General features: G+C 42.0%; 1 protein-coding gene across 1 annotated transcript in view; it reads right to left on the bottom strand.

The window, feature by feature from the left end:
• ARHGAP32 (Rho GTPase activating protein 32) overlaps window positions 1-25,445 on the bottom strand; it is a 258,308-nt gene that overhangs the window by 97,782 nt on the left and 135,081 nt on the right. The window contains exon 6 of the mRNA XM_075173070.1: window positions 4,012-4,098. Within this exon, the coding sequence (XP_075029171.1) occupies window positions 4,012-4,098 (87 nt within the window). The remainder of the gene's footprint in view (window positions 1-4,011; window positions 4,099-25,445) is intronic.

The following is a 25,445-nucleotide window of genomic DNA, read 5'->3' as shown; positions in this document are numbered from 1 at the left end:
ACCTTCACAGCCTACAGGTACAGCATAAACTCATAAAGGTCTCAGACATTCCCTGTGGTCCTTTAAGGACCACGCTTATCGTTAAGGCTTGCAATTACTGTCTACAGAGTTCAGAGGTTCACAGCTACAGTCCTCGCACCACCCCTCTCAGGATTTTACCCTTCTCTGTTTCCTACACAAAAAAACAGTCTCTAACATTCTTCAGAGACATTTTCCTCTCTAGCAAAAATGCACGTGGCATACTGTCTGCACTCGGGGAAAGTGCAAACTCAAAACATTATTCCTTTTCCCAAAAATCGTTCCTCAGATTTCAAGCATTTGTAGATTGTTTTAAAAAGTCTTCTTTCCGTTCATTCATCCATCCATCCCTTCTTTTATCATAGAAAGGGATTTTGTTTACATTTATTTTAATAATAGCAATCTTTCAACAGCAGTAACTGTACATGCCCTGAAAGCAATCTTCTAGAAATGAGTGAAAGTTAAACAGTGCAATCTCACTTGGAAAAAAGGAAAATCCACCTACATTGCTCTAAAAAACAAACTAAAAAAACCCAACCCCCCTATCACCAGCTCTTTCCAATAAGATTTAAAACCTTTGTCATTTGCTGGTTTTCATGTTTAAATTTGTTCAAAGAAATCAAAAGAAGAATTCTATCTTTCCACTTTTCAGAAACACTTGGAACAGCTTTCTATATATTCCCACTTCTTCTTAAGAGCTAATAAAGTGGATTAATTTTTTGAGGTCTCTAAGCAGAAAAAAGCTGAATAGAGACTTACAAAAACCCGCTCTGAACCTCACACAAAGCTTTTATTTCACAAGCTGACTTGCAGCAGAAATGTGTCGCAAATACAACTCCAAAAATTTTTTTTTCAAACCTTATCTGGGAAGGTTTTGCAAAATAGGCATCAAACAATAATTCTCTTTACACCACTAAAATTATACTTACAGATGGGAAAGAGTGGGATAGAATTTCCTTAGTGTAAATGCCGAACTGTAGTCTGCCAAACACAGCTAGGACTGAGCTGGACGTTTTAGAAGTCTAATGTTCAAAAGCTTTGGTTTTGTTGTCTGCTACAGAGTGAAACGACAAAATAAATGTCTTTTTATGGACCACACAACACACAGATTGTATCTGCACAGTCCAAACTGGGCAAGGCACAGCAGTATGATGCATTCAACCCCAAAGCTAGGTTTTTTAGCTTATTTCTCTAAGGCCCGTAATCTAAAATTGCCAGAATGGCCAAATGCCTTCGCTCTTCCCCATGCTATCTGTTTTTGCAACAAATCACAAATATCTTAAAGCTTTTAAATTTATATGGGTTTAGCCTTAATTATCAGACTTTGTTTTCTCTGTGTCCATCTAAGAAATCAAGGAGATTTTTGCAAGCTGCTCCAGTAGGCTGAACACCAATGCTAGTAGCATATCCAAAAGGCGAGCAAAGTAAAATTTGTTTTACAGGCTTTTTTTTCCCTCCCTTCTTCAATATTTTTGGCCTGATACTGACACGTCCTGCCAAAATCTCTCCCCACTGCACTATCATTCCATGAGCTATTTCACACCTCCCATTCGATTCTAACGTGGAGCCAAACCCTTCCAGACACCGCCGGTATCCAACGTGTGACAGAATGGAATCTTCCCCTGGACATTAGGAGAGGCCATGAGATGTCAGGGGTGAAGTATCTCCACGGTAGAAATGATGCTCAGCTGTGCAGCTCCTTCCATGCCTTTCCGTTCATTGAATCCAGATGCCACAAGTTTCTCAGGACTGTAAGTATGTGAGAGACAGAGACAGAGACTAACACGCGAGAGGTGAATCACAGACTTGGGGTGGGGAGCAATTCTAGCTAGCCAGAAGAATTACTCAAGAAAAAAAAAAAAAGGAGGAAAAAAAAAAAGGAAAAGGTGACTGATTCTATGCCCGTCCTTCAAAGTGATCAGGCCAACTCCCAGTGCTTTCATTTTAGTTTAACAACACTGAAGAAGAAGCTAACAGAACTTCTCAGCAGCTGGGCATGGTTCACAGCCTCTGGATCTACTGGACAGCAGTGCAGTTAAGCCTCGCTGTAGCATCTTCCTTAGCCAAGGCACAGAATTCACCACATTGTCCCCACATAAATCAAATCTCTGCACTGTATTCTCAGAAACATCCCTGCAAACCATCTGAGAGTCTGACAGAAGCGTCAGACAAGCTGCTGGACAGCTGGGCTCTCTTCAGCCAATGCACCAGCAACGCCTTGCACGCTACGCACTGGTTATTTGCTACTCCTGGGGCTTGCTCCTGCATGAACGTATTCTGCAGGGTTTAAGGACACAATTATACCTGAAGGTTTCCTGTTCATCTTTAGAGATGCCAGTAAGGTAGGTGGAAAGAGCAGAAGTGGTATGCTTCAGGGTTGGAGAAAAGCTGTTCTATAAAATACTGGCATTTCTATAGGCCCACCTGAAATAGTCAGGAAAGAATACAAGGTTCATCTCTGCATTAAGCACTGCAAATGCAGTCCCAAACGTGAGGACTTAAAACGTATCGAAATTCCAATTTCCTTAAGTCCCCTGAAAAACCTCACTCTCGATCACCGTACTGCTCTTGGCTGGGACACAGACATGTGTCCACCATTAAATTTTGCAGTGCTGCTTGTTAGCTTGGGTTGCTTTTCTGAAAAGTGATTATTTTGATGAAACTGGCTACAGCTGGGTTAGAACAGTACTAGCAAAATGCCCAAAGACAGGCGGTTTTAAGAGATGTTCACTTTCAGGCTCTCTTCCCTCTCCCAAAAGCACTATTTATATACACATGTATATATACATTGTGCATGTGTGTCCTTCCACCCTAAGAGCTGACAAGAGAGAGGAATTATTCTCTGTTTCTATCACACTAGTACACTGCTGTAGCTCAGTTTGTGCCAAGCTCCACCTTCAAAGCGGAGCAGGATGCTCTGCTCCCCAGCTCCCTCTGAACACACCGACAGCGGTGTGCACGCAGAGTTAGGGCAGAAGAGCAAGCACGCTGCAGATTCACAACCTGTCCCTGCGTGGGCTAATGCCACTACGCTGGTACAACGCAACAGCAAATACTTCCCTACCCCGCACAATTCAAATGTAGGCAACACAGGTGTGCCTATTCCATACGCTTCGTTTTAGTACCTGAGAAATGTCAGCAGAATCACATAAAGAGCTTTAAAAAGAGAGACAGACACCACGGTGATTCCCATTAACGTTCAGCATAAATTGATAAGATGGACGCTCAAGAAGTGCCGAGATGAATCACGAAAAGAACTGCTCTGTTAAGAGCAGAAAAATGACTAAACACAAGTATTAACTCTCAATTGAATTTGTCAATGCAGTATGTCTCCTACAAACAACGATTTCACTGAACGTATTAAAATACAATAACCTATTACGTCGCATTTTACACAGTCACTATCGCCGTATTAGCAGACGGGGAATCTGTGGTACAAAGCGGCGGATTTATCTGCCCAAAGCGTTTTGATACCACGGTAGCAGAGGCAGTGAAAGAATTTCACACCAGATGTCTGGAGACGTAACTGGGAACAGATCAAGAATCCCCATCCCCTGGCTGCCAGCAGCACGCCTCGATCAACAAAAACACTGGCCGGCATCCTCCCTCACGTACTTCCTCTGCTTATGTATCTGGTGCGCCCGTGGGTCAATGTACGCGCCCCCCACAACAGACAGGCATACGTACGCGTAGTCTAAGCACGCACGCTTGTGTCTCTAGGCTAATGGTGGTGCAGCTCTGCACAACTGTAGTGAGGATTATTTGCTTAACAGGCTCCTTTTTCTCCCCTCGATGCTCCTTCTCTTTTCGTAAGATTAGCTCTGGTCGCAGTACCACAGACAGCATCCTTTTGAGGACTGAGCCAGTGAAGAAGTGGAAAAACCCACACACGCCGCAGAAAAGTGTCATATCAAAATATTACGAGGCTGTGCTGCCAAACATAATGCAATACAGTCTGCAAAACGAGGTGGGGGGAGAAAATACGGCATTTACCTGACAAGAGATCTGTACAAGGTAGACCAGTTCCTTGGATTCACAGCCGTTTCTCGTTACTTCATTCTGTTCCTCCGGGAGCGAAAGCTACACCAAGGGGAGGGGGTGGAGAAAAGAGGGAGAGAGAAAGACCAGGTCAGTGAGCAGGGATAAGCCAGGCATGTAATAATGCATGAAACACAACATTCACATCAACTTGCTCCAAGACATGCTGAGTACCAGGGAATCGGGGAAGTGCTTGTCTGTCTGGAGTTGTCAGATAGAAAATATTCAGCATTCATGGCTTACACAGACCCTCGAATGCCATTGGATTTTGGCATCTCACCTGACAGTTTAAAAATAAAAACATGGTTCAAAAATAAAACAATCGTAGGAAGGCAAACTGTTCAAGCCAGGGATTAAACCTCTAGCTTAGAAGTCTGCAAAATTAATTGTTGACTGAAAATATCTCTATAAATATTCATGTATCATTTAACAGTGATTCCCCCCCCAATTTTATTCTTTTTTTATTTTGTATGTTCAGGCAGACATTAGATAATAAAACACATCTCCTAATTCCAGTGTTGTCAAGCAATTTACCACAACAGGGAGCTTTATGGCACCATTCATCACATACAGAGTCATTAAATACAACATCAGGATGTGCTTTTTTTCAGAGCAGTGAGGAGAGATTTAACCATGTCATTCCTGTACGTGTACCAAGCGCCTCGACTAGTCCTACTACTGGTCCTGCCACTCCCACTAGTCTTGAGATTCTTGATATCCTTTACTTAAAATGGCTTACATTTGAAAACAGAAATTACAAAGTGATCATAAGCAAATTAAGACTGTTTGCAAAGCAAATAAAAATAGGAAATATCTTCCAAAAAGTTGTTTTATAAAAGAAAAAGAGATCCTTATCCAGCACAGAGCCCCAGGAATAGAAAACCCTGAAACACTCCCTTAAATACGGAACAGGACGAGGTATCTCAACCTCTCTGCACACACACAGCCATCATTGCTACCTTTACTCCTTGTGTGATGGACATTAAATTGTACAGTGAAAGCACTGCCGTACTTGCCAGAAGAGTTATTTGCTTTCTTTTTTAAGCAGAAATGATGCCAGCTTAAGAATAGAAAGCGCTGAAGAAGAGCCCAGGACTTTTTACACAAAGGTCTTTTGGAACAACACTTTCTCTCTTGGAAAATGTCTACATAAAAATTTAAGTCTGCAAAAAAATCATGATTAGCTAAGACCAAAAAAACCCAACAACAAATGAAAACAGAAATGAACAAAAGACTGAGGAGAAAAAACACAAATTGCTATACTTTAATGAATGTAAGCAAGAGAAAATCAGAACCAGGTGATTAGAGGCAGGCACCTCCTGAGAAAGAGGCACAAAGGCAAGGCAAAGTTCTCTTACATATAAATGACCATCGATACCCAAAATGAATTTAACTTTGCATTTTGCCATTCTCTCTCCTCTTTGTGAGGAAGTTGCAGAGCACACAAATTCAGCACTCTTCCTTCACCAGACCTAACTTCCTGAATACTAATTTCTTTTCTGATGGTTGTACACATGATTGCAGAGAATTAAAAAGATTTTTGGACCAAAGAAAGTCTTTGGATTGCCGTAATTTATTGTATTTTTACAACATTAAATGTATTTAGAGGAAGAGAGAGCATGTGTGCAAATGCTCACCACTCCCTCATGCTGGTAATGCAAATAAAACTTTCTTCTGCTTTGTGGCAGTCCTTTTTGGCAAGCAAATGCAAGTTTTCCATCAAAGGATTTGTATCAGAAATCAAGTTTGCACCTTCACTCTTCACTGAAGTGTAGAGCAGTTTAAAAAAAATTATACCTAACTGGGGACATCTAAGAGCCTTTCGCCGAGGCTGCTCTTTATGTAACTAGAAGGACATAGAAAGTCTTAAAACACCACGCAAGCTCTTGAAGATGAAATCCACTGAGTGTCACCTCCATTTGGATACTACCTCTACTCCATCATAAATCACCTCTCCAGAACACCCATGAAATGTCTCCCCCAGCCGATGCTCAGCTTCTCCCGCACCACTTTCTCAGCACACTTTCTTTTTCGGCTTCCGGACAGCCTCTCGTTCCACCTATAAATTCTCCCTTGAAAGCCAGCTTTCTTCTGCAAAGCTTTCCAGCGAGAACTTTACAGATCTTTACAGGCGCTCACATCCTCATAAGATTGGTGTGCAATACAGTCCCAGAGATAAATCCTTCTAACTGCTGCGGAGGGTCTTTCACGTGGTGAGCTTAATTCCACTAAAAACCCCTGCATTCCAGAAAGAGGCTATTTTAAAGATCTGTAAGAATGACTTTTCTATGTGTGTAACAGTGTGTAGCCTGCTGCCATTAATGTGATTAAATATGACGGTTATTTATTTCTGCATTGCACATTCTCTCACACTTTATCATCATTCTTTGCTATCAAATTTCATATTTAAAGTGCTACTAAGTTTTGAAGCTAACTAACAGTCAAAGAAAAACAAAATAACAAAGCATACAGTAAAGGAAAGCTAATACATGGCTGGAGATATTTTCTACGTTTGTCAGGTACCAAGGAGCTCCAGTTCAATTAAACGGGGGGTTCCTACTCACGGAGAAAAGTTTCCATCCTTTAATCTCCCCTGTTTAGGGTACAAACACCTGCTCTATCAACCCACAATGAAACTTCAGGCCTTGCCTCCCTTAAGTACATCAGCGCTGAAGGACATCGCTGCAGGCTGCACTTCGCCCCAGCAGACTCCGTTTTCCTGAAAAGCCGGCAGCCAGGTGATGGAAATGCCAGCACACAAATGCAGCAGCTCCCTCAACGTATTCAAGGCCTGATTCTGTGCAACACGATGTGGGGTAGAAAAAGACACGGGTCAAGTTAAGACAAAGGTTGAATTGCATCACCTTTCCTCTTACATACACTGTAATTCATACCTGTTTGGACTTACATCAAGCCAAGTCTATACATGAACTCTCCAGAAATAGCAAGTGAATCACCCGTAGGCGTGAGGTCCATGTGTGTAGGACGATGAAGTTACAGCAAAGTTTTCATTTGAAAGAGCATACCTACCCGAGGATTAACCTACTGATTTATATTCATCAACTTTACACCCGCCTAGTTAGTTTCCACTTCAACGCTTCTGGATGTCCCCATTTAGACAACTCACTGTAATGAGAAGTGACATTTTTAAATCCATTGTATTGCCCTACATATATGCAACTGTCTTATTTCAGAGTAAAGTTGTAAAAGCTAACCAAACGACTGTTCCTCTTCTTGCAGCCAGCCTCGTGCCTACTGAGAGACAGAGAGTAGAACTGTTTACACAGGAAAACCCATTGGTTTTATCCTGTAATGTAGCTGTCCTCGCAGCAAAACACCCTGGAAGATGAATATTCGCTCATGCTCCCTGTTCCCCATGTGGCATAATTTTTGTTTTGCTCTGTTAATAGACATGCATTAATGCTCTTCCAAAAACCGTGGATGTTACGATGTTTAAAAGCCTTTCCTCCTGCAGCATCCCTTATAAACAAACATAGAAAGTACAGGTGCACTGGGCCTGATTTGAAATCCAGGGAGCACAAAGCAGACTTTGAACATGACTCACAGGCAGAATTTGGTTGACTCCAAATTGGGAAATTGATTTGCATCTTCTTAAAGGACGGAGCAAAGACAGCAGGGTCTCGAGGACACCCCTGCAGGAGTTTCAATGGTATCATCTGAGAAAGCTGAAATACTCTGTAAATAGCATTTATGGTAACTGATCAAAGCGTTAAACAGCATACTTTACATATGGCTTGATATATAATCTGAAATGTTCGTTTTTCACATTCAAAATGGCTGTCAAACTTCCTGAACTTGATAAACAATTATGATGCATTAGGTTATGTTAGGTTCATTTATTACTGGAATATGTATGCGTAGCTAGCACAAGTAGATATGACTGACTTCATAAATTAGGTTTATGGTATCCTAATCTTTTCAGTGGTAGCACTTTAGGATACACAAAGAAAGCCTTAAAGATGGTCCTGTGAACACCCCACACTTTAACAGACGTATGGATAACGCAGAGTGCTGTAAACGTCATGTCAAGGTATTGTTCAGATTTGTGGTTCCACAGCTAGAGACAAGTTTGTGAGTCGCCACTCTGAATTCTGCACAAAGAACTGATGAGTATTAAATCCTGGAGCGGGCAGGCTCCAGGCTTCATCTACCTGCAAATTCACGCTACGTCGCTTTGTGCGGCTGACTAGCGAGAGCTGTGGTTCCTAACACAATCATGTGCCACACGGTGGGTAACGATAATAAACCAAATAGCAGCGAAGATTTCCAAGAGCAGGAGACCAGCTGAAGAAGCAATCAGGATCTCACAGTTATCAATCCACTCTGATAGTAACAGTTTCACCTCGGTAACTTGAAAGACAAAATTGAGCTACATACCTGGTTCATACACAATTTTGCCAAAAAGAGCAGTGCTTGCTAGCCAAGACCTTACTGATCGTATATACAGGCAGGACTAGCTTGAAAATGCTTTGAGTTCATGTGGTCTTCCCACTGTCCGAGAAAAAGCAGCTCATCTCTAGCAAGCTAGCAGATAGAGAGAGTGATTACAGGAGTCTCCTGCAGAGGGTAATTTATTGGTTACTCCTCTTGTAGAGATAAACAGCAGCAACGAAAACAGGGCGGTAAGTAAGTTATGTTATGGCACATTCAGAAGTCGTGTTCAAAAGCTCGGTAGTTTTACAGGGTACAATTCCATGCGTGTGCATTTATCTTCCCAAACAGGGGTTAACAAGAACAAAACATCTCATCTCTCATCTCCAAAGTGGCTTTGGAAGCTCCCTTCTGCTCTCCCTCCAAGAATAATCCCCACATCAAACTCTGGCAGATCTGTGCTTGGAGCAAAGCCGCAGGCGTTTTAAAGACTCATTTAATGTTTGTCTGGAGCTCCACAATTTCAAGCCTACTGTGAACCTGTCTGGAAGGCACACGGGACCTGCCACGTTCCCCGCACAGAGGTCCAAAAAGCAAAGGCTAGCGACTGCGGAGAGGACTTTAGTTAGAGCAGAGGCAGCTTTTAAGTGGCCCTGTTTCACGAGCGTGTTTCACTTGTCAGTGTGACCACAGGCAGAAAAATAATGAAAAATACAACTTTTGAGTCACACATTTTTACGCTATATATGCTCCTCTCATAAACTACCAAAACTTTAAAAAAATCATTTGAAGGAAAAGCACTGCGTAAATCTGTTGCCAAGACTAGGATTGTCGGCTACTAAATTGAAGTGCCAAATCCTCACCAGGTAAGAGCTGGCTTTGCTTTGCGAGGTCAATGGGGCCGTGTCCGCTCCTCCTAGCCGTGCCTCTGACTCCCAGATGTCGAAGTAAGCTCATTTAGCTTTGGCTTTAATTTCCTTGTTTCCCTTGTTTGCCGAGTGACGTTAACTCCATCAACCAGCTCTCCTGAAGAAAGGATAATTTGTGCAAAGCTCGCGAAGCGTACACTTGATTTGTCTATGAAACCTACTTATTTCAACTTATGCTTCATAAAGCACTTGCTCTTGATCTTGCTCGCACACACGTATCTCAACAAGTGAGTAACGCAGAGCCGCTGGCGGAGAGCCGGCACGCAGAGCAGCACATACTTAAAGAAAAGGTTACGAGGGCTTTGGCAAATCTATCCTATGTGTTTGGTAACTAACACCATGAACTTGCCTTGCTTCCAATGACGTAACTCATTTTGCACAGTGTTGTTATCTAAAGCTCAAAATCTTGTGGCTAAAAAAAAATCTAAAAAAAGAAAAGAACAAAACAGAAAATAAAAGGAAAAAAACCAAATTCCACCCCCTCAATGGAATTAAAGTTAAGGTTAGAATTTAATGTGGAAGGCATTAAATAATTAGATGATAATTAATTAGAGAATTAAAACTATAGGCTAGGAAAATATGCTTGATTCCTTCTCTCTCCAAACCTTCTCCCCATCTGTTTCCAGGTAGAAGGAGCAGACTCATTCCTCCCAAACTCCAAACCCGCCTGCACCACCGTGCTTGAAGTAAACCAGTCCACCAAGAAACCATCTCACGTCAGAGGTGTGGAGCCTACACTGACCTGGGACGTACCCTGGGAAGACCACTCTAGAGAGCAGCTAAAGCCTGAGGAATAACTCTTACGACCTCTTGGAGTCTATTTCAATATTCCACGCAGCATCTTACCTAAATTCCTTTGAAAACGACGCACTGAATGGGAACCAGTAGAAAGCCAAAGGGTTCACAGTTTATGCACTATTATACTTGCACGGTGGTGACTGGCTCGCAAAAAGTTTTAGTGTCTTTATGAGTACCTCATCAACGCAATATTAAGCCACAGGGAGCAATTACTAGCTTTGCCAGCAAAATGCAAGCACAATCACACATATCCATCACCAAGCCTGAGCCGTCAGATGCATTTCGGGCATCTCATACCAAGACGCTGACAGAACCATGCCTGTCCCTGATCCCGAGCTGCAGGTGCATCTGCTGCGGCGTTCCGGAACAGACAGTCCTGCCCATGATCTGGTTTCATCTGCATGCATGAAGCGCAATACATGCATTATCGGCATAAAACCTGCTGTGAAGCAACGGACAAATTGCACCTACCTGTGCATAACGTAATGCAAATGCATGTTCTCATCATGTGAAAAATGCATTTCATGACCACAGTAATTAAGCACATAAAATGAATACAGCTGCTCTCTACAGATTAAGAGAAACCACAATACTTCATAATATTAAAATTATTAGAAATTTGCTATAAAGTATAAGCGACGTGAGCCTCGTTAGCAGAACCGCCCCCTCCACTTTATGTCACAACCTGTCCTTCCGTGACCGGCAGCATCTGGCACAGCGGTCCAGGCAGGAGGAAGAGGTCCCGGGAGATTCGAGCTCCCCGGCACGGAAGGATGTGATGGGGCAGAGGGCAATGAATCAGCCTCACGGGCAAGCGTAAACTTCAGCAGGTTTGGTCTCAAACATCGCACACATCTGTAGAAATCTCGAGGAGGGAAGAGATGGCAAGAATGCTGAAGAAGTGTCTTTCGCCAGCAGTTTTAAGCCAGTGGAAAGGCTGATGCTTTTCCTGGCAGAGGATGTGTCATTGTTCCAAGGAAACCTGGTAATCTTTTTAGGTTTTTACGAGATGGAATTTAAGGTTAACTCCCTGGCGAACGCAGCCAGACACATGCAACTGAAATTTCTGCCGCTCATACTCAGCCATAGCAAAAGCTCATTAAGTTTCCAAACCACTATTAAATCTGATAATTTTTTCTGACAGTATTAGGAATGGACTTTTTTTTTCTTTCTTTCTAAACCACCACACTTGTAATGTCTCCTTGATGTCTGTCCTCTCGTTAATTTATGATGTTTGTGCAATTTAGCGAATCAGACGAGGGAAAAACCACAGGACAAATGCCACCTTTATGCATCGCTTTGGAATTCATGTATTGGGTGAAAAGTATGTCTGATGGTCAAGAGCAAGAAATATGAGGCTAATTTTCCCGTGAAATATTTCTCTGCTTTATTTAAAAAAGAAATTCTAGGGCCCAAATACGCTTGGGATAGAACCTGAAGGTATTAAAAGCCTGATCAAACTCAGAGATGCACACTTGTTGTAAGAAAAAGCTTTTATTACCTTTCTCAGCTCCAGCCCCTAATAGACAATACTTTCACTATCTCCTAAATTACCCTGGTGATTCAAACACCACTTCATCTTCATTTAGCTGAGTCCATTACTTACATCAGTTTGTCTTGTAATGGGGCACCTTCAAGACCTGTTTTTTGATACATTTGAAGCTATTATTTTATTATATTTGAAATTTTAGGTTGGCAAATCTTTTTACACAGGGAAACATTTTCTAACTAATTACTCTGACAGCATAAATGTATTTATCTGGCCTATTTTTCCTCTCTCCAGATTTATCTTGCTAAATGTACTAATTATATTCCCACATAGTTTCCCATCTTCTCCTGCTTTCTCCTTTCCATACTGAACTATGGCTTCAGAGCAGGAAAAGAACATTTCCAACAGAGTGGCTTCTTTACCCAAGCACAAATATCCTGAAGTAATGATGAAAGTAAAGGCAAGAAAGAAATGTTTAAAGAATATTTTTATATCTGAAACTCAATTTCTCCACTGCTATTTGAAATCACCCCTTTGAAATCCCAAAAGCGGTACCCAAGAGCAGCAAAAAAAATCCAGCAGAGCTCAACAAGACAAAAAAGAAAATTCATCTCCTGTAACGCCACGCAGATTACTACTCCAAGCCAACCACAGTGTGACAAAAATCACTCGCTGCACGGAGCATGGTATATTATACATTATCTCCAGACAATCACTGCAGGCCTGCCGCACTCAACCGTAATCAGCGCCAGGGTGAAAGACATGCAAGCAAAGCTCTCCCAGGGCGGCTGGATTTTCACGGCAGTTTCGTAAAGTGCGTATGATAGAATTGTGGAGAAGCATCGCATAGATTAATTCCAGCCACGTAACTTGGCTAATATTGGCATCGAGGTTCACCGCATAGTTCAACTTTGTATTTGGAGGCTGAAATTAAACTCAAACGCATCTCTGCAGTTAAAAGGCAAAACGTTCCCATGAAGATATCCTGTTTTCCCCCATGTATTGGGCAGAGTACAACAGAAAACATCACTGGAACATGTACGGAGGATACTAGCGATAGAGGTGAAATTAAATGCTGGCTTAAATTCTCTTCCTAGCAGACACAAGTTCAGATCACATCGCAGGTGTACTCAGAAGGCCGAATTTTATGCAAGTACAAGCACTAAGTAAATTTAAAAGGTTGTGGGATGTGTATTTTGTCTGTAGTTGCTTTCAGATGTATTTTAAGCTTGCAAATCACGAGACAATTTTTTCCTATGGAAGCATGATTATTTAGCAGTCAGCATCCCTTCAACTGAGCTTCACCTTCAAGACTAATAAATCCTACCATCGTTTATAAATATGCACAGCTAGAGAAAAGGGCAGATACTAACTCCACAGCAGGATCCTTGAGGTGCTTTAATCATACTGGATGCAATAATAGTTCCATATGCGCCTTATATGCACAAGTTCAGGTCTCCTTCGGATTATTTTGTTATTTTGTTTTTAATATAAGCTTCCAATGAGGTCATGCACACGTGCTGCGCATCTCGGTACTTCTGAGAGAGGCTACAACAGCTGCGACACTCCTCGAGTTCCTTCGCAAACCAAAACTCTGGCAGAGGATAACTTTAAAGACAGAGGAGAGTATGCTGGGCACCCATGCTGACTAGAACATGTGAAAAATAGAGCTCCCGTGATGTGACTAGCTGCTGCAACTTTTTAAATACACATCCACCTGACCTCTCTCGCAAAGCGCTGGCAAACGGCATCGCTTTGAGATGGCAGAAAAGAAGGGCACCTCATGAGTTTTAATTACTCCTGGATTTGGCATCTGATTTAGAGGTTAATTCCAGAATGTAATGCTGGACAAAGGTTACTAAGGCTGTTCCCACTGCTGCTCACAGGTTTTTGCTAGTGCCTTTAGAGCAGGCAAGTGCTCTTGCTCGGGCAAAGCAGAGGAATACCCGCATGAGCCAGCGGAGAGAAAGATACACGGCACCTATGTGCAAGCAGTAGCCAGCTTCAGACTGAAATTCAACAACAGCTTTTAGTTGTCAGCATCGGTCTGATGTGTATTGATTTCCATTACATTAGTCTGGCTGAGAATGATGATTTTGTTTTCTTGGTGACGAATACCACCTTGGGTTACAACATGTTGCTCACTAGGTGCTTGTGTATACGCAGCTCCAGAAGCATCCCCTTGTCAGGAAGAATTTGTATAGGTGCAACAATACACGGTGCTGGGGATAGGGTGCTCATGTAACTACACGCCAGGAAAAACTCCACTACAAATAGAGCAGCTTCTGATCTGATGATTTTAAGTTTACCGTAGGGACTGCTGCAAGACAGTTCCACTCCGAGTATTAAAGGTGGTCAGTTAGACAAACGCTAAAAGCTAAGGCATGTTAAGGAATATTAATCAACTAAGCCAGCAATACAAAATAAATGTGAAACCAGGCAAAACACTTGCCCAGTGCCACGTTTCTGCTGCACACAGCAAGAGGAGATGGAAGGCAATTCCTGGTCACTTCTACCCTTTCCAATCTCACACGCGGTTTTGGAGAGGTGGATCCTCCCTGTGCCACGCTATCCGTGTTAGACTGCTATTGCAACACTGATCTCGGACGTGAAGCACAGCGGGATCTAGTTCGTGCCTCTCTGAAGATGAAATCAGGAGTAACCTTGACAGAATTTGACTCTTAACTGCGGTCAGAAACGCACGACTTGGAAAGATCTCGCTTTCAATCCCTGATTCCAGGTTGAGCTGCCAACGCAGGCAGCTTATGTATATGCTGCTGGAGTTTGTTTGTTTTAATTCTTAAGCCAAGTATATTTGATGCCTAAGCTTGTTGAGACACAAAATCTCAGAGAGTTGTGTCAGAGATACTTTCCCCAGATTTTCCTGTATGAAGTTGCAAATGTTTTCTCATGCGGTCTCACCCTTTTATTTCCTCTAAATGCGTAAGAAGGTCAATCTTCATAAGCAACGAAATATTCATAAAAACTTCTTAGATGCAGCCATTAGGGACTCCATTAGGCAAAAACAACTTCTTAGGGTCTGAAAACAGAATGTTTTCATGAAGTTAAAATACCTCATGTTATTAAAAACAAACTAACGAACACCCCCTCCACGCGGCTGCATGCAGAGCAGTGCCTCGGGCACTTGGTGATTGGCAAAGAGGACATAACATCCTGGAATGCTCCGTAAGCTGAATTTGCCACCTGTGGGTTTTTCTGGTTGGAGTTTAGCGGGTTTGTCTTCAGCCTTTAAAGCCCTACAGGAACTGACTGTAAAGAAAATTCCTCACTCCATGCATTCCAGGCTATAGAAATAATGGCCATCACAGAAACTAGATCCGATACATTATTAGAGAGAGATTTTTTTACATTAAAGCAACTAGGCTGAAAACTGCTTTTCACCTTAGTTGAGTGAAACCTGGATCTTCTGGCTCCTTCATATGAAGCAGAAACTATCTCTGCTTCAGAAGACGTTGGACAAATACAGAACTACTGCCAGATTTGCTTCACAGATTTCTCTCCTGCATGGTTTTTTGCTTCCATGATGATCTCATTTTCTTCTCCTTTTCTCATGGGGGAAACTACTTCCAGTCCCTGGGGTTTCAGAAGACAACAATCAAATACCACACTAAGCAGTGGCTCTCAAACAAATGTTTGCTGTGGACACAGGGTGCTGTACTTTGCCAGACATACACTGGGGTAATAAGTTACACATGGTGACAACATGGAAAGTCCCTGCCTTCAGTAACTGTGGCCACAGTTGGAGAATCACTGCCAGAGCCCATCTCAGAGGAAGGATGGGTGCAGGCAATCATGTTCCTTCTGCAAACTCATCCTCAAGAGAGCTTATTAGGCATACCCAACACCAGGCTAACCAGGCTCCAGCAGCCCTGAAGCACGGGAGTAAACACGTGTGTACTCTGCTGCTTAGGCATGTGCTTCAGGGATTAAGAACGAGAAGATAAATGAACAGAATCTGTTACTGACTCCATCTATTCCTTCTGACCACCAAGACATATACCGTGGGATAAAACACAAAGGAAAAAAACAGTTCTGCTAGCACACCTATGATGGAAATCAAAACCACAGCTATTGCAAAGAAAGGGTAGGGTAAGCCCAGCCTCAGAGACACGAATGCATCTGGTTTCAGTAAATACAGAGCCTCTATTATGGCATGTTGTTGATTAAATGATTGTTTTCTTGTCCGGAGAAAACAGAGCATTCCACTTTGACAGGCACAGGAGGACGTTTGATGTCTTGCTCCACAGCCTCAGTGTTTTCAGAGAGCATGCTGAGGCACTGACACCCCATCCAAGCATACCTGGCCAACCTTGCTGGAGGAAAGCAATGATCAGCGCATCGCCTATACCCCCCACCTGGCTTGCTGTACGGACGTTAGGGCTCGCAAGGAATGGAAAGAAAGCAGTAAGTGTAGTGCAGGCAAAAGGAAATTAAAATAATCTTGAGGTACACAAGTTATCTCTTTCAAATTCATTTTCCATAAAACAGTATCGCATAAATGAAACGTTTCCTTAATAAAAGCAATTGCAAGGATGTGTTAAATGACTAAGGGTATAGGTTCCCATTAATATTACACTGTTTCAAAATATAATTACAAACATTGCAGCAATTCCTCCTGCAGATACCTCCAGGTACAATAAACCAGGCCCCAAGCAGAGGGGTTTGATTTGGGTTTGATGTAAGAGAGTTTGAACACATATTTGAGTGTCTTTACAGAAAGTGCCTTTTAGAGGGCACCGTGCCAGCAGCATTGCTGGACCAGGCAGAGGATTTTGAACTTCTCGTTCTGTTTCAAACTTCTGAGATTTGACTCTTACTAAGCTGCATAGCACTTGTTAGGATTTCGTCCCCTAGAGTTGTGCCCTATGAATTCATAGCTTTTAAAATGTGGAAGATAAAAAAGAAAGAAAGAAAGAAACAAACAGAAAACCCGGCTACTCACAGAAGCGTGTTGTAAGGAATCAACGTTAAGAAAAAAGCCACAAGTCACACAAGCCACAAGAACAAAGAGGTTCCAAATAATTAATTTAAATCTCACAGCTGCTGAGTTTTGTGTGCGAGAAGCACTGCCATGCAAACAGTGTAGTATTTTGAAAGCTGCTAGTCCAAACAGTCCTCCTTACTCTACTCTGACTGCTCACCAAACACAAACACATAAATAAAACACAAAAAAGATCTCGGTTTCTTTGACTTACGGCAAATATTAAGCTCAGATTTTTGAGTAACACAGGTACACTGTATCACCAGCTCTTACTTGTCACACTAACCAAAACTCAAACGAAAGGTGTCACTCAGCCTGACGCAACTAACAGAGGAAAAGAAAAAAAAGGATGTAAAGAGATTCCCTTTATTCACATATGCAAATCTGGGCGCAAGGGATAAAAGGCTTAGCGGGCCATATGAAAAGCAATGAGCAAAGATAGTCAGGAAATAGGAAGTGGTTTAAGTCCAACTCTCCTACACAAAAGACAAGGAGAGCTGAGCCAGCACAAAGGCAGAAGTTACGACACATCCTAAAAGCTTGCAGTGACTTACGATTTCCAAACGAAGGAGCAACGGTAATTCTCATAATTATTTTGCAGAGGTCTTGTAGATGCTTTGCACCGATCTGCACTGCTTATTGAAAGCTTGGAATAGGACTAAGCTGCCTGTGGCAGGAATTTCAGAGGTAGGCACGTGGACAAAGTCATTCCTAGAAAGCCCAGATGCTGATTTTGTCCGGTTAATAATTTACTGGCTACGAATGAAAAAATGCATGTAATCTTGTAAAACCTATGTTTACTGTATATTTTTCTATGGTTCTGTCAGCATGGCATCTAAGAGGAGTATTATGTGTCCCTGCACCTGATTAAAGATTTATCCAAATCTATGTTTCACATACATACATATCTGCATCAAAAAGAAACACGTAATAAAGGCTTACAAAATTATCCAGATAAAAGTTCAGAGCCAATATGCGTTCTCTTTATCTATAGATATTACTTTATATTCCAAAGATTATTTTTAAAGAAAGATGCATGAAAGATCAAAGAAAAGGAAATAAAGTATAAAATCTTACTATTTTAAAAAGAAACCTTTGCTAAACCTATCCTCATAACAAAGGAACTGTTCTAGGCTTTATTAGCAACAGTTTGGAACACATCTAGCACCATAAAATGCAATACACTCCTTTTTTTACTGGCCTCTCATTTTTCTAATTTGTAGAAGATGCAGTAGAAGTTCAAAAATCTGTGTATCTGAACAGCCATTCACTTCTATTGAGGTAGGAAACCACTACCGGGATGTTCCCCAGCCCCACTCCCAGTTAATTCCTTATACCTCATTGATATGGCTTTCAGACTGACTTCCTCAGTGCACAAAATCTTTCAAAAGGCCACAGGTTAATCTCTGGAAGGAGAGCCACAGTTTGCATTATCCTGAGCTTTAAAATCTGTAACGTAAGACAGTCTACACAAAAATGCAATAACCTCCCCCTTTAAACTACATCTGTCATCCTGCAAAGAAAACACTGCCTGTTAAATTGTAATCTGATTCATTCTGTATTGTCACATTAGCATTTGGTGCCATCCTTAAGGCATTCTTCCAGCTGTTTTTATTTTAGCATTATTATAATATTGTGCCAGTAAACAAAAAGGATCTTGTATCAAGTATAGAGGATCTCTGAAAGGCTGTGTTCTACTTACCCCTGCTACAATGATCTATTCTTTCCATGGATGGGATCCCTAGCCAAGGCCTAACAGTTCCAGGTCTCTCCGTAGCTTCCCAGCAGCTAATTGAAAAAACCTTCCAGGCATCAGCTCCGAAATGCAAGAACTCCAGGCTAGCAAAATCAAATTAAACTCCCCACATTCGGTTCACTCGCTCTCCTCTCTTCCTGGTGCCGCTGCTTCTTCAGATGTACGTGCCTATGAATAGCATTTAAGATCTGCCTCCATAGCCCTGTTAGCCGTTTCCACACTGCCCATTTCATGCTCAATTTGCACTGTAGAGAAATCAGTGGTGTTCCTTTCTCTCTCGCTCGCTCTCTCATTGGAAAGGTCCCACAAGACAAGCCGTAGAGTTTAACAAGAGCCAAGAGAAACAGAGAGGGAGGGAATGCATGCAGGGATTGTGTTCAGGCGCGGCATAGAAGTCTGCTGCTACAGCTCAAAAGAAAAAAAAAAAAAATGACAGCAAACTGCCATCACATGCCTGAAACCCAGCACAGTTTAAGGCAAGCTGATTCCTCATCGTTCTTTCTTTTCCACTGGTATCAAACTGCTCGGAGCTAAAGCTCCATGAAATTCCTCTCCAGTCCCTGGTGCTGTGCAAACTGCAAATCAATGCAGGATGTGTGCCCTAATGCCTAGGTACAACGGTTCTCTGTTCACTGCACATATTCCCTAAAGAAAACAAGTATTTAAATGATGAAAAGTTCGCTGTCAAAATCTTCTCTGTTCAGTTAACAGCCTAAATATGTTAGCTCGTCCAAGGGGTCCGTACTATGACCATAGAATGAATGATACTTGGGCATCTGCAAAATCAAATTTTGCAGATCGTTATTCACCGGCAGGATTTTATCGTTCAGCACCTGAGCGCCGATAACCACTATTAAGGAGATCACCCCTTCCCCTCAGCCCAAAATTTTGGGTTCAATTTTAAGCGTGCAAGGTAATTTAACCATTCAAGGAACTATTAGTTCTAATGAACGTCACATCATGTAATACCGCTACTGCAATTTCACAGCACTTCTGCTAGTCCAGAGTATTGAGGTCTGGTCATTTCTGTTCAGAAAGAGGCATTTTGCAAATTACTGACCATGTAAGTGGTTCTAATTATAGCCAGTCTACCCTTGCCCGGCATTTATTTCACCATTGAAGGGAGGGAACGCAATTAGCTCCCTCTTCTCACGTCTATGCTTCTGAACTCGCAGGTTAAAATGGAAATCTTAATATATGACAGTTTCTTAGCACAACCTCATGTTTTATTACAATGTTTGGCCAAAGAGCTCCCTGTCCAAATTCTAGTTCAACCTTGCAGTCCAACTCAGGGAAGTTGTAGAACATACAAGACAGGGTTAAGTCAGTCCTCAGAAGCTGCAGGTTACTGCCAGCGCCTTCATCTTTCAAGAGCCAGTAAGAGCTTTTACCCTCAATATGTCAGAAGTCTGTCTTGTATTTAATTTCTTGTTATTATACTCTCGATGGTGCTCTGTTTGAAGAAGCTACTTTGCTTGGGATGCTACAGTCAGTCTCCGAGATAGGCTGGCCGGCACAAAAAATGACAGCAAATTATCACATAAGCATCTAGCGGTGTTAGCATAGTGGCTGGTTCCATTAACATCACACATTAGGAATTTCCCGTAAGTTCGCAGCTTAAGTCTAACTCTGCAGAGTACAGAATTTAAACAAAGTCCCTTCTTGCACACTTTTCGTATTTGTTTCTCTAACAAGTGGAGCCTGAGATGCAGTGAGGTGACAGAGAACTCATTCCAGTCCCGATACCCGTTCTCCTGCCCATGAGCAATTCTCCCAATTTTCCCTGTTTGTTGCCTACACTGACAACAAACTTTAACCTATTTTACATGCTCGTTTGTCCATATCCTATGTGGTAGTGTAACACATACATCTTTGATGCCTGAAAAGCATCTTCACGTGACTGTGAAGACAGTTCATCAGTTTTTATTTCTCACACACGAACAATATAGTACAGTATAGCAGAGCATAGTACAGGAACATACACTTCTAAAGCCTTCTTCATCAGCTGATAGCGATTTTCCCCCCTTAAAAGTTTCTCTTTGTTCTTTCAGCCGAGAAAATACCCTAGAGAATTTGTAATGCTCAACGCAAGCTGTTTAAAAACTTGAAAATTAGCATTGTTAAAAAGAAAATAATTTTCTTCCCCCACCCACTCCCCAATACACTGCTTCGTCCAAACCTTGGAAAATTCCTTTCCATTAAAGTGTCTTCTTAACTGTTACACTGGAAAACTTATCAGAAGGTGCCACTGGTTGCTGTATTTTCAGGTATGACAAGTTGGCAAAATTTGCTTCTCATACACCTAAATAAATGAGACTATGGGGTGCTGTAATGGCACGAAGAAAACAAACATCACAGAACGAAGGAAGCCAGTGCCTTCAAATTATACAGCCTAAGCCACCTCAAGAGCAGCCTTATTTTGTGCAAAACAGGGTAGTAATCAGCAAGCAGCAGCCTTCCAAGTCCTGCTCTCTCTTTACCACCCCTCAAGCCCATCTGAAAGCTGATTCCCAACTCCCTTTGCACCTGGTCTGCTCTGATAAAATTAGAAGGCAATTTCTGACACAGAATCGGTGCCGCTGACGATGTGTAGACTGGCCTGTCATTGGCACAGGGAGACTGTAGAAAGTGACAATGAAGAAAATCTCTTCTGAGGACACAAGCATATTTGCTAAGGCAAACAGCATCCTGAAATGTAAAAGGCAAGAGAGCAACATCTGAATGGTGGTCTGTACCACTCATTTGCCTGTATTTTGCTAACTAGTAGCATATATTATTCGTAAGTACATGGAGGATCTTATCAGTGTAAGACAAGCCTGATTGTAAATTTTGCTCCCCCTTTTAAACTAGCTACGCTACTTGCTTGCGTTATTCCTACCAGATAGCTATTTTCCTTCTAGCTGGGAAAAGAAACACCAGCAAACAACCAAAAAAATTCTTATTCTCTCAACTGACAAATCACATTTTAACCAGCTACAATTTTGACTATTCTCTACACTGACTTTATTAAATTAAATCATTGCTCGCATCCTTACAATGTTCTCATCTGCACAAGCCAAGGATGTAGATAAGAAGCAGCCTGGTTGTATCTCAAACGCCAAAATAATTTTCTGTTTTATAAGAAACAACAGCAGGATTTCACATACTGTAGTAGAGCAAATCTGTGTTTTTCATGGAGAGTACTGATGCTGAAACAAACTCAACTACATCTCAGGTTTACAGACATCTCTAGAGGAACTCTGAAGAACACAACCTGCCCGGAGCACGCAGAGGGCCCTACACCACGTAGCCACAACTCTCCTTGTCCCCATCCACCGCTCCTGAAAGGGTTATTACGCTGAACCCTCCTGTTCCCAACCAGACTGAGCTGGGGATCTCTGCAGCCCGCAATGCCTCGCACTGCGTCACGAGAGCGCAAAACCCACGGAGCAGCGAGGTGGAGAAAGTGCCCAAGCGCAGGTATTAAGTACAGTCAGTTCTCAGGATAGGGCACCGCTCTCTCATTTCCTTAGTAATGCGGGTATTACTGGAATCAGTGATGATTCCATAGCTGGAACAGTCTGGGAGGTGGGGGATACCGTTCTCGGAATGAATGGGTAAATCGCGTGAGCTGAAGCTGGGGAGGCTGCTTCTACTCTTAACGGCAGTCTGCATCAGGTGCCTGTTTTTGTAAGCAGTGTTTCAACAAAGGGTTAACATGCGTCACTGCCAGAAGAAATGGTGCTTCTAAGAAAACGACTTTTCTCTTTTTACTGCACACCTACAATCAGAGAAACATTCGCCCTGTTGTCACAGGCAGAATCTCTATGCCTGACACCAGGCAGGTGTGAGCACGGCAGCCAACATGCCTTACAATCCCTCGTGTTCATCCCTCCGTTGTAAAGTTCTCTAGAGGAATAATGCAAAAGTTTCCTTCAACCTGCCTCAACTCTTTCCTAGAGAAACCATCTCCCCCATTCCAACAAAGCGAATCCCCCAGCAACACCATCAAAATCCACAGGTTTCCCAGGAACCCAAATCAAATCACTCTGTTGGACAATAGAGAGAATTAGCCAGAAGTGACATAATGTGGTTTGCCAGAGACAAAACTCTTACTACTATCTGCAGCACAATCAACATCAGGTATTTGTTCTCCCCCTCGCCCCACTGAGCTGAATTAAACAGTTAACTAAAAAATCTTTCTGGCTGCAAACCAAACCTTGCTTCCGACACAAATTCCCATAAAATTGCGATGCCTACCATTTCAGAACTAGCAGCCAAAAAGAAAAACCCAGTCTGTCTCCAAAGGAAACCACCTTTAGTCACTAGTTAATTGACCCTGGTGAATATAATACCAGACATTTGGAAATAGGCACTTTGATATACAAAGTACATATGCCCACTCTTGTGTGTTATTCGTTACACCACAGGCTATGCTCAAAAAGGGAAAAGTAAATATCTTCCACGTTACTGTTCAAAGCAAAGCTAATTCAACGTAATGATGGGTTTCCATAGCCACATTTGGTATTTCTGAAATGCAGTAACTTCAGGGTTCTGATAGGATTCTGGCATGTTTGGTACTTTTTTTTTTTTAAAATGCTACTGACCTTCCACCTATCTGCAAAGTGGCACATTTTCCAAAGTTCCCAGCCAAACGTGAAGCATTTCAAACTCTATGAATGGTTGCATTTAATTTGTCGTTGTTGTTGTTTGGGTCTGTGTTGATTAACACATGTAAATAAAGGCATCTGGTCTTACCTCTCTCTATTTCCATTTCACACCCTATTAAAGTCTGATTTCAAAATTAATTGAAACCAAAACAAGATTATTCAGAAATGAATCCTCTCTGGCAGGCTTTGCCATGCTGAGGTCTAGTCACTACTTGGTGAGACACAACCCCCCTCCCGACAGTATTTAGAATTAAACATTTTGGGTATCACAGAATGACACCAAAAATGGTGTTGGAAAAGGAAGCAAGTCTGCAACCAAATCACTCACGTTACACACTTCTCAGAACAAGAGAGGGAAGGATTCTTCTGTCCTACTGACTAAAAGAAACAGCTAAGAGATCAGAGCACAAATGAAGACAGACAGCAGGAGCGATGAAGTAATGTTTCTCCTGCGCTGAATCTATTCAACAAGGGGTCCAAAGAACAGCAAAGTCAGATTCAAATGGCCTCCAATTTGGTAAGGTTAGGGATTTGAACTCAGCATGGATTCATAACTGTATTTCATAAGCCATGAAAGCACAATGGTAACAACAAACTGGATATAAACACCTACCAACCACTGGACGTGCTCTAAACCCCAGAAACTGATTTCTGACACACATCTAAATGATACAAAACCAGCCCACGACCACAGAAAACTTCTCCTCAGGCTGGGCAAATTATCCCTGTTTCTCCTGCCCTCTTCTACTCCCTGGCCCATCCTCACTCCAAAAAACCCAAAGCAATCATCAAGAGGAGAATTTTGCAAATTGGAAGTTCACGACGCTAAAATTGTATTACAACCATCTCCACCAAAAGATGCAGCTGTTGGGAATAGCCTGGAACGAGATGCCCAGAGAAGACCACTGCTGGCACGGATTTCCAGAGGATGAGAAGCCCGATAGCCCTTTGCACACTAGATGGCATTGCACTACAAATTATCGCGATTCTGGTTCCAAAGGAAAATACCGGCAAAATTATCTTCCTGCTCATGCAGTCCTGTTCCTTCGTGAAAGTAAGGCTCAGCACAACTGTGTGAATATTTGCAGGGTCAAACAATGGAGATGGCTCTGTAAGAGGAACCAGCCGCTCGGTGGCTTCAGGCACAGACAAAGAGGCAGTTACATTAAAGGGGCTGGTTTGTTTATACATTTATTTAAAAGAAAAGTGGTTTTGCCACAAAACAAAGCATCCTTTCTTTCACTGTCTGCCACCGGACAAAACAGGATACTTACTTCGGCTGTTGCCAATCAACGTGCACCAACGCAACGCTCCCCTTCATCGTGCGTTTTTGTAGTTAGCCCATTCGGGAACTACTTCCACAGAAAAGCCACTTGAATGAGACTGCTTTAGTTTTTGTCCATCATTTTTAAACAGGTTCGTTTTATATGCTGGCAACATATGTTAAGGATATAAACCGCCTACAACCTGTAACATGTTATTGTTTAAGCTTATTGAGAAATGCATTCATACATAGTCAAAAAAAGACTAAGCCAGTGAATATAAATTTTTTTACAGCTATATAAGATATATATACTTTTTATCTTCCTGCATACGGCATTTCATAAAACTGCTGACTTTCAAGGAAAGTGCATTAAAATCACTGAGTTAGTTACGACTGCCTTTTCTTTTCTGAGCTCCAAAATCCATTAAATTCTGTGGGAGGTCAGTGACAGTTTTAGTCATAGTCTACTTTTCCATTTGCTGGAAAGCAGCATATTATTCCTCTGAGAGAACTGAAAATTGATACAGTCCTGTCATTCCAGGCTATTAGTCTCTTATTCACTCACTTTTTCTGTTTTCTCCCCCACTAAATCAATATTAACTTTCTTTTCCACACTGATAAGAATCAAAGTCACTGGAAAAAATGCCTTATATACCTGAAATATCAGCAGGAGTTCCAAGGGAGGAGAAAAAACAACAAAAAAACCCCAGAAATAATAATTTTGATGGGGGAAAGAGTACTATGGCAATGAGAAGCTTAATTTTCTTAAGGTAGTCATTGATCCTGTCTCACTGTCACATCTTCTAAGCGCCTTTTCTTACTCAGAGTGCAGAGAGGTTTATGCTATGATTTCTCACCTTCACGTTCATTCAGAGAGAGGTATTGATGTTATTTCTAATGCACAGGCCAGATCAAGAACTGTGCTGTGCTGAGTAACATTTCTTATTTTGCATTAATAGAGAACCAGTAACAAGGAACCAAGCTCCTAGGAGCAAAGGCAGTAAACAAAACTTAATAATGCACACAAGGGAAAAACAAACATACCCTGAAGAGCCTTGAAGGCAGTAGCCTGGTGGTACCATACTTGGAGGTGCAGGACATGAATAAATC

Source organism: Calonectris borealis, chromosome 24, assembly GCF_964195595.1.
Source record: "Calonectris borealis chromosome 24, bCalBor7.hap1.2, whole genome shotgun sequence".
In the NCBI taxonomy this organism is placed as follows: domain Eukaryota; kingdom Metazoa; phylum Chordata; class Aves; order Procellariiformes; family Procellariidae; genus Calonectris; species Calonectris borealis.
This window is presented reverse-complemented; position numbering and strand designations above follow the sequence as displayed.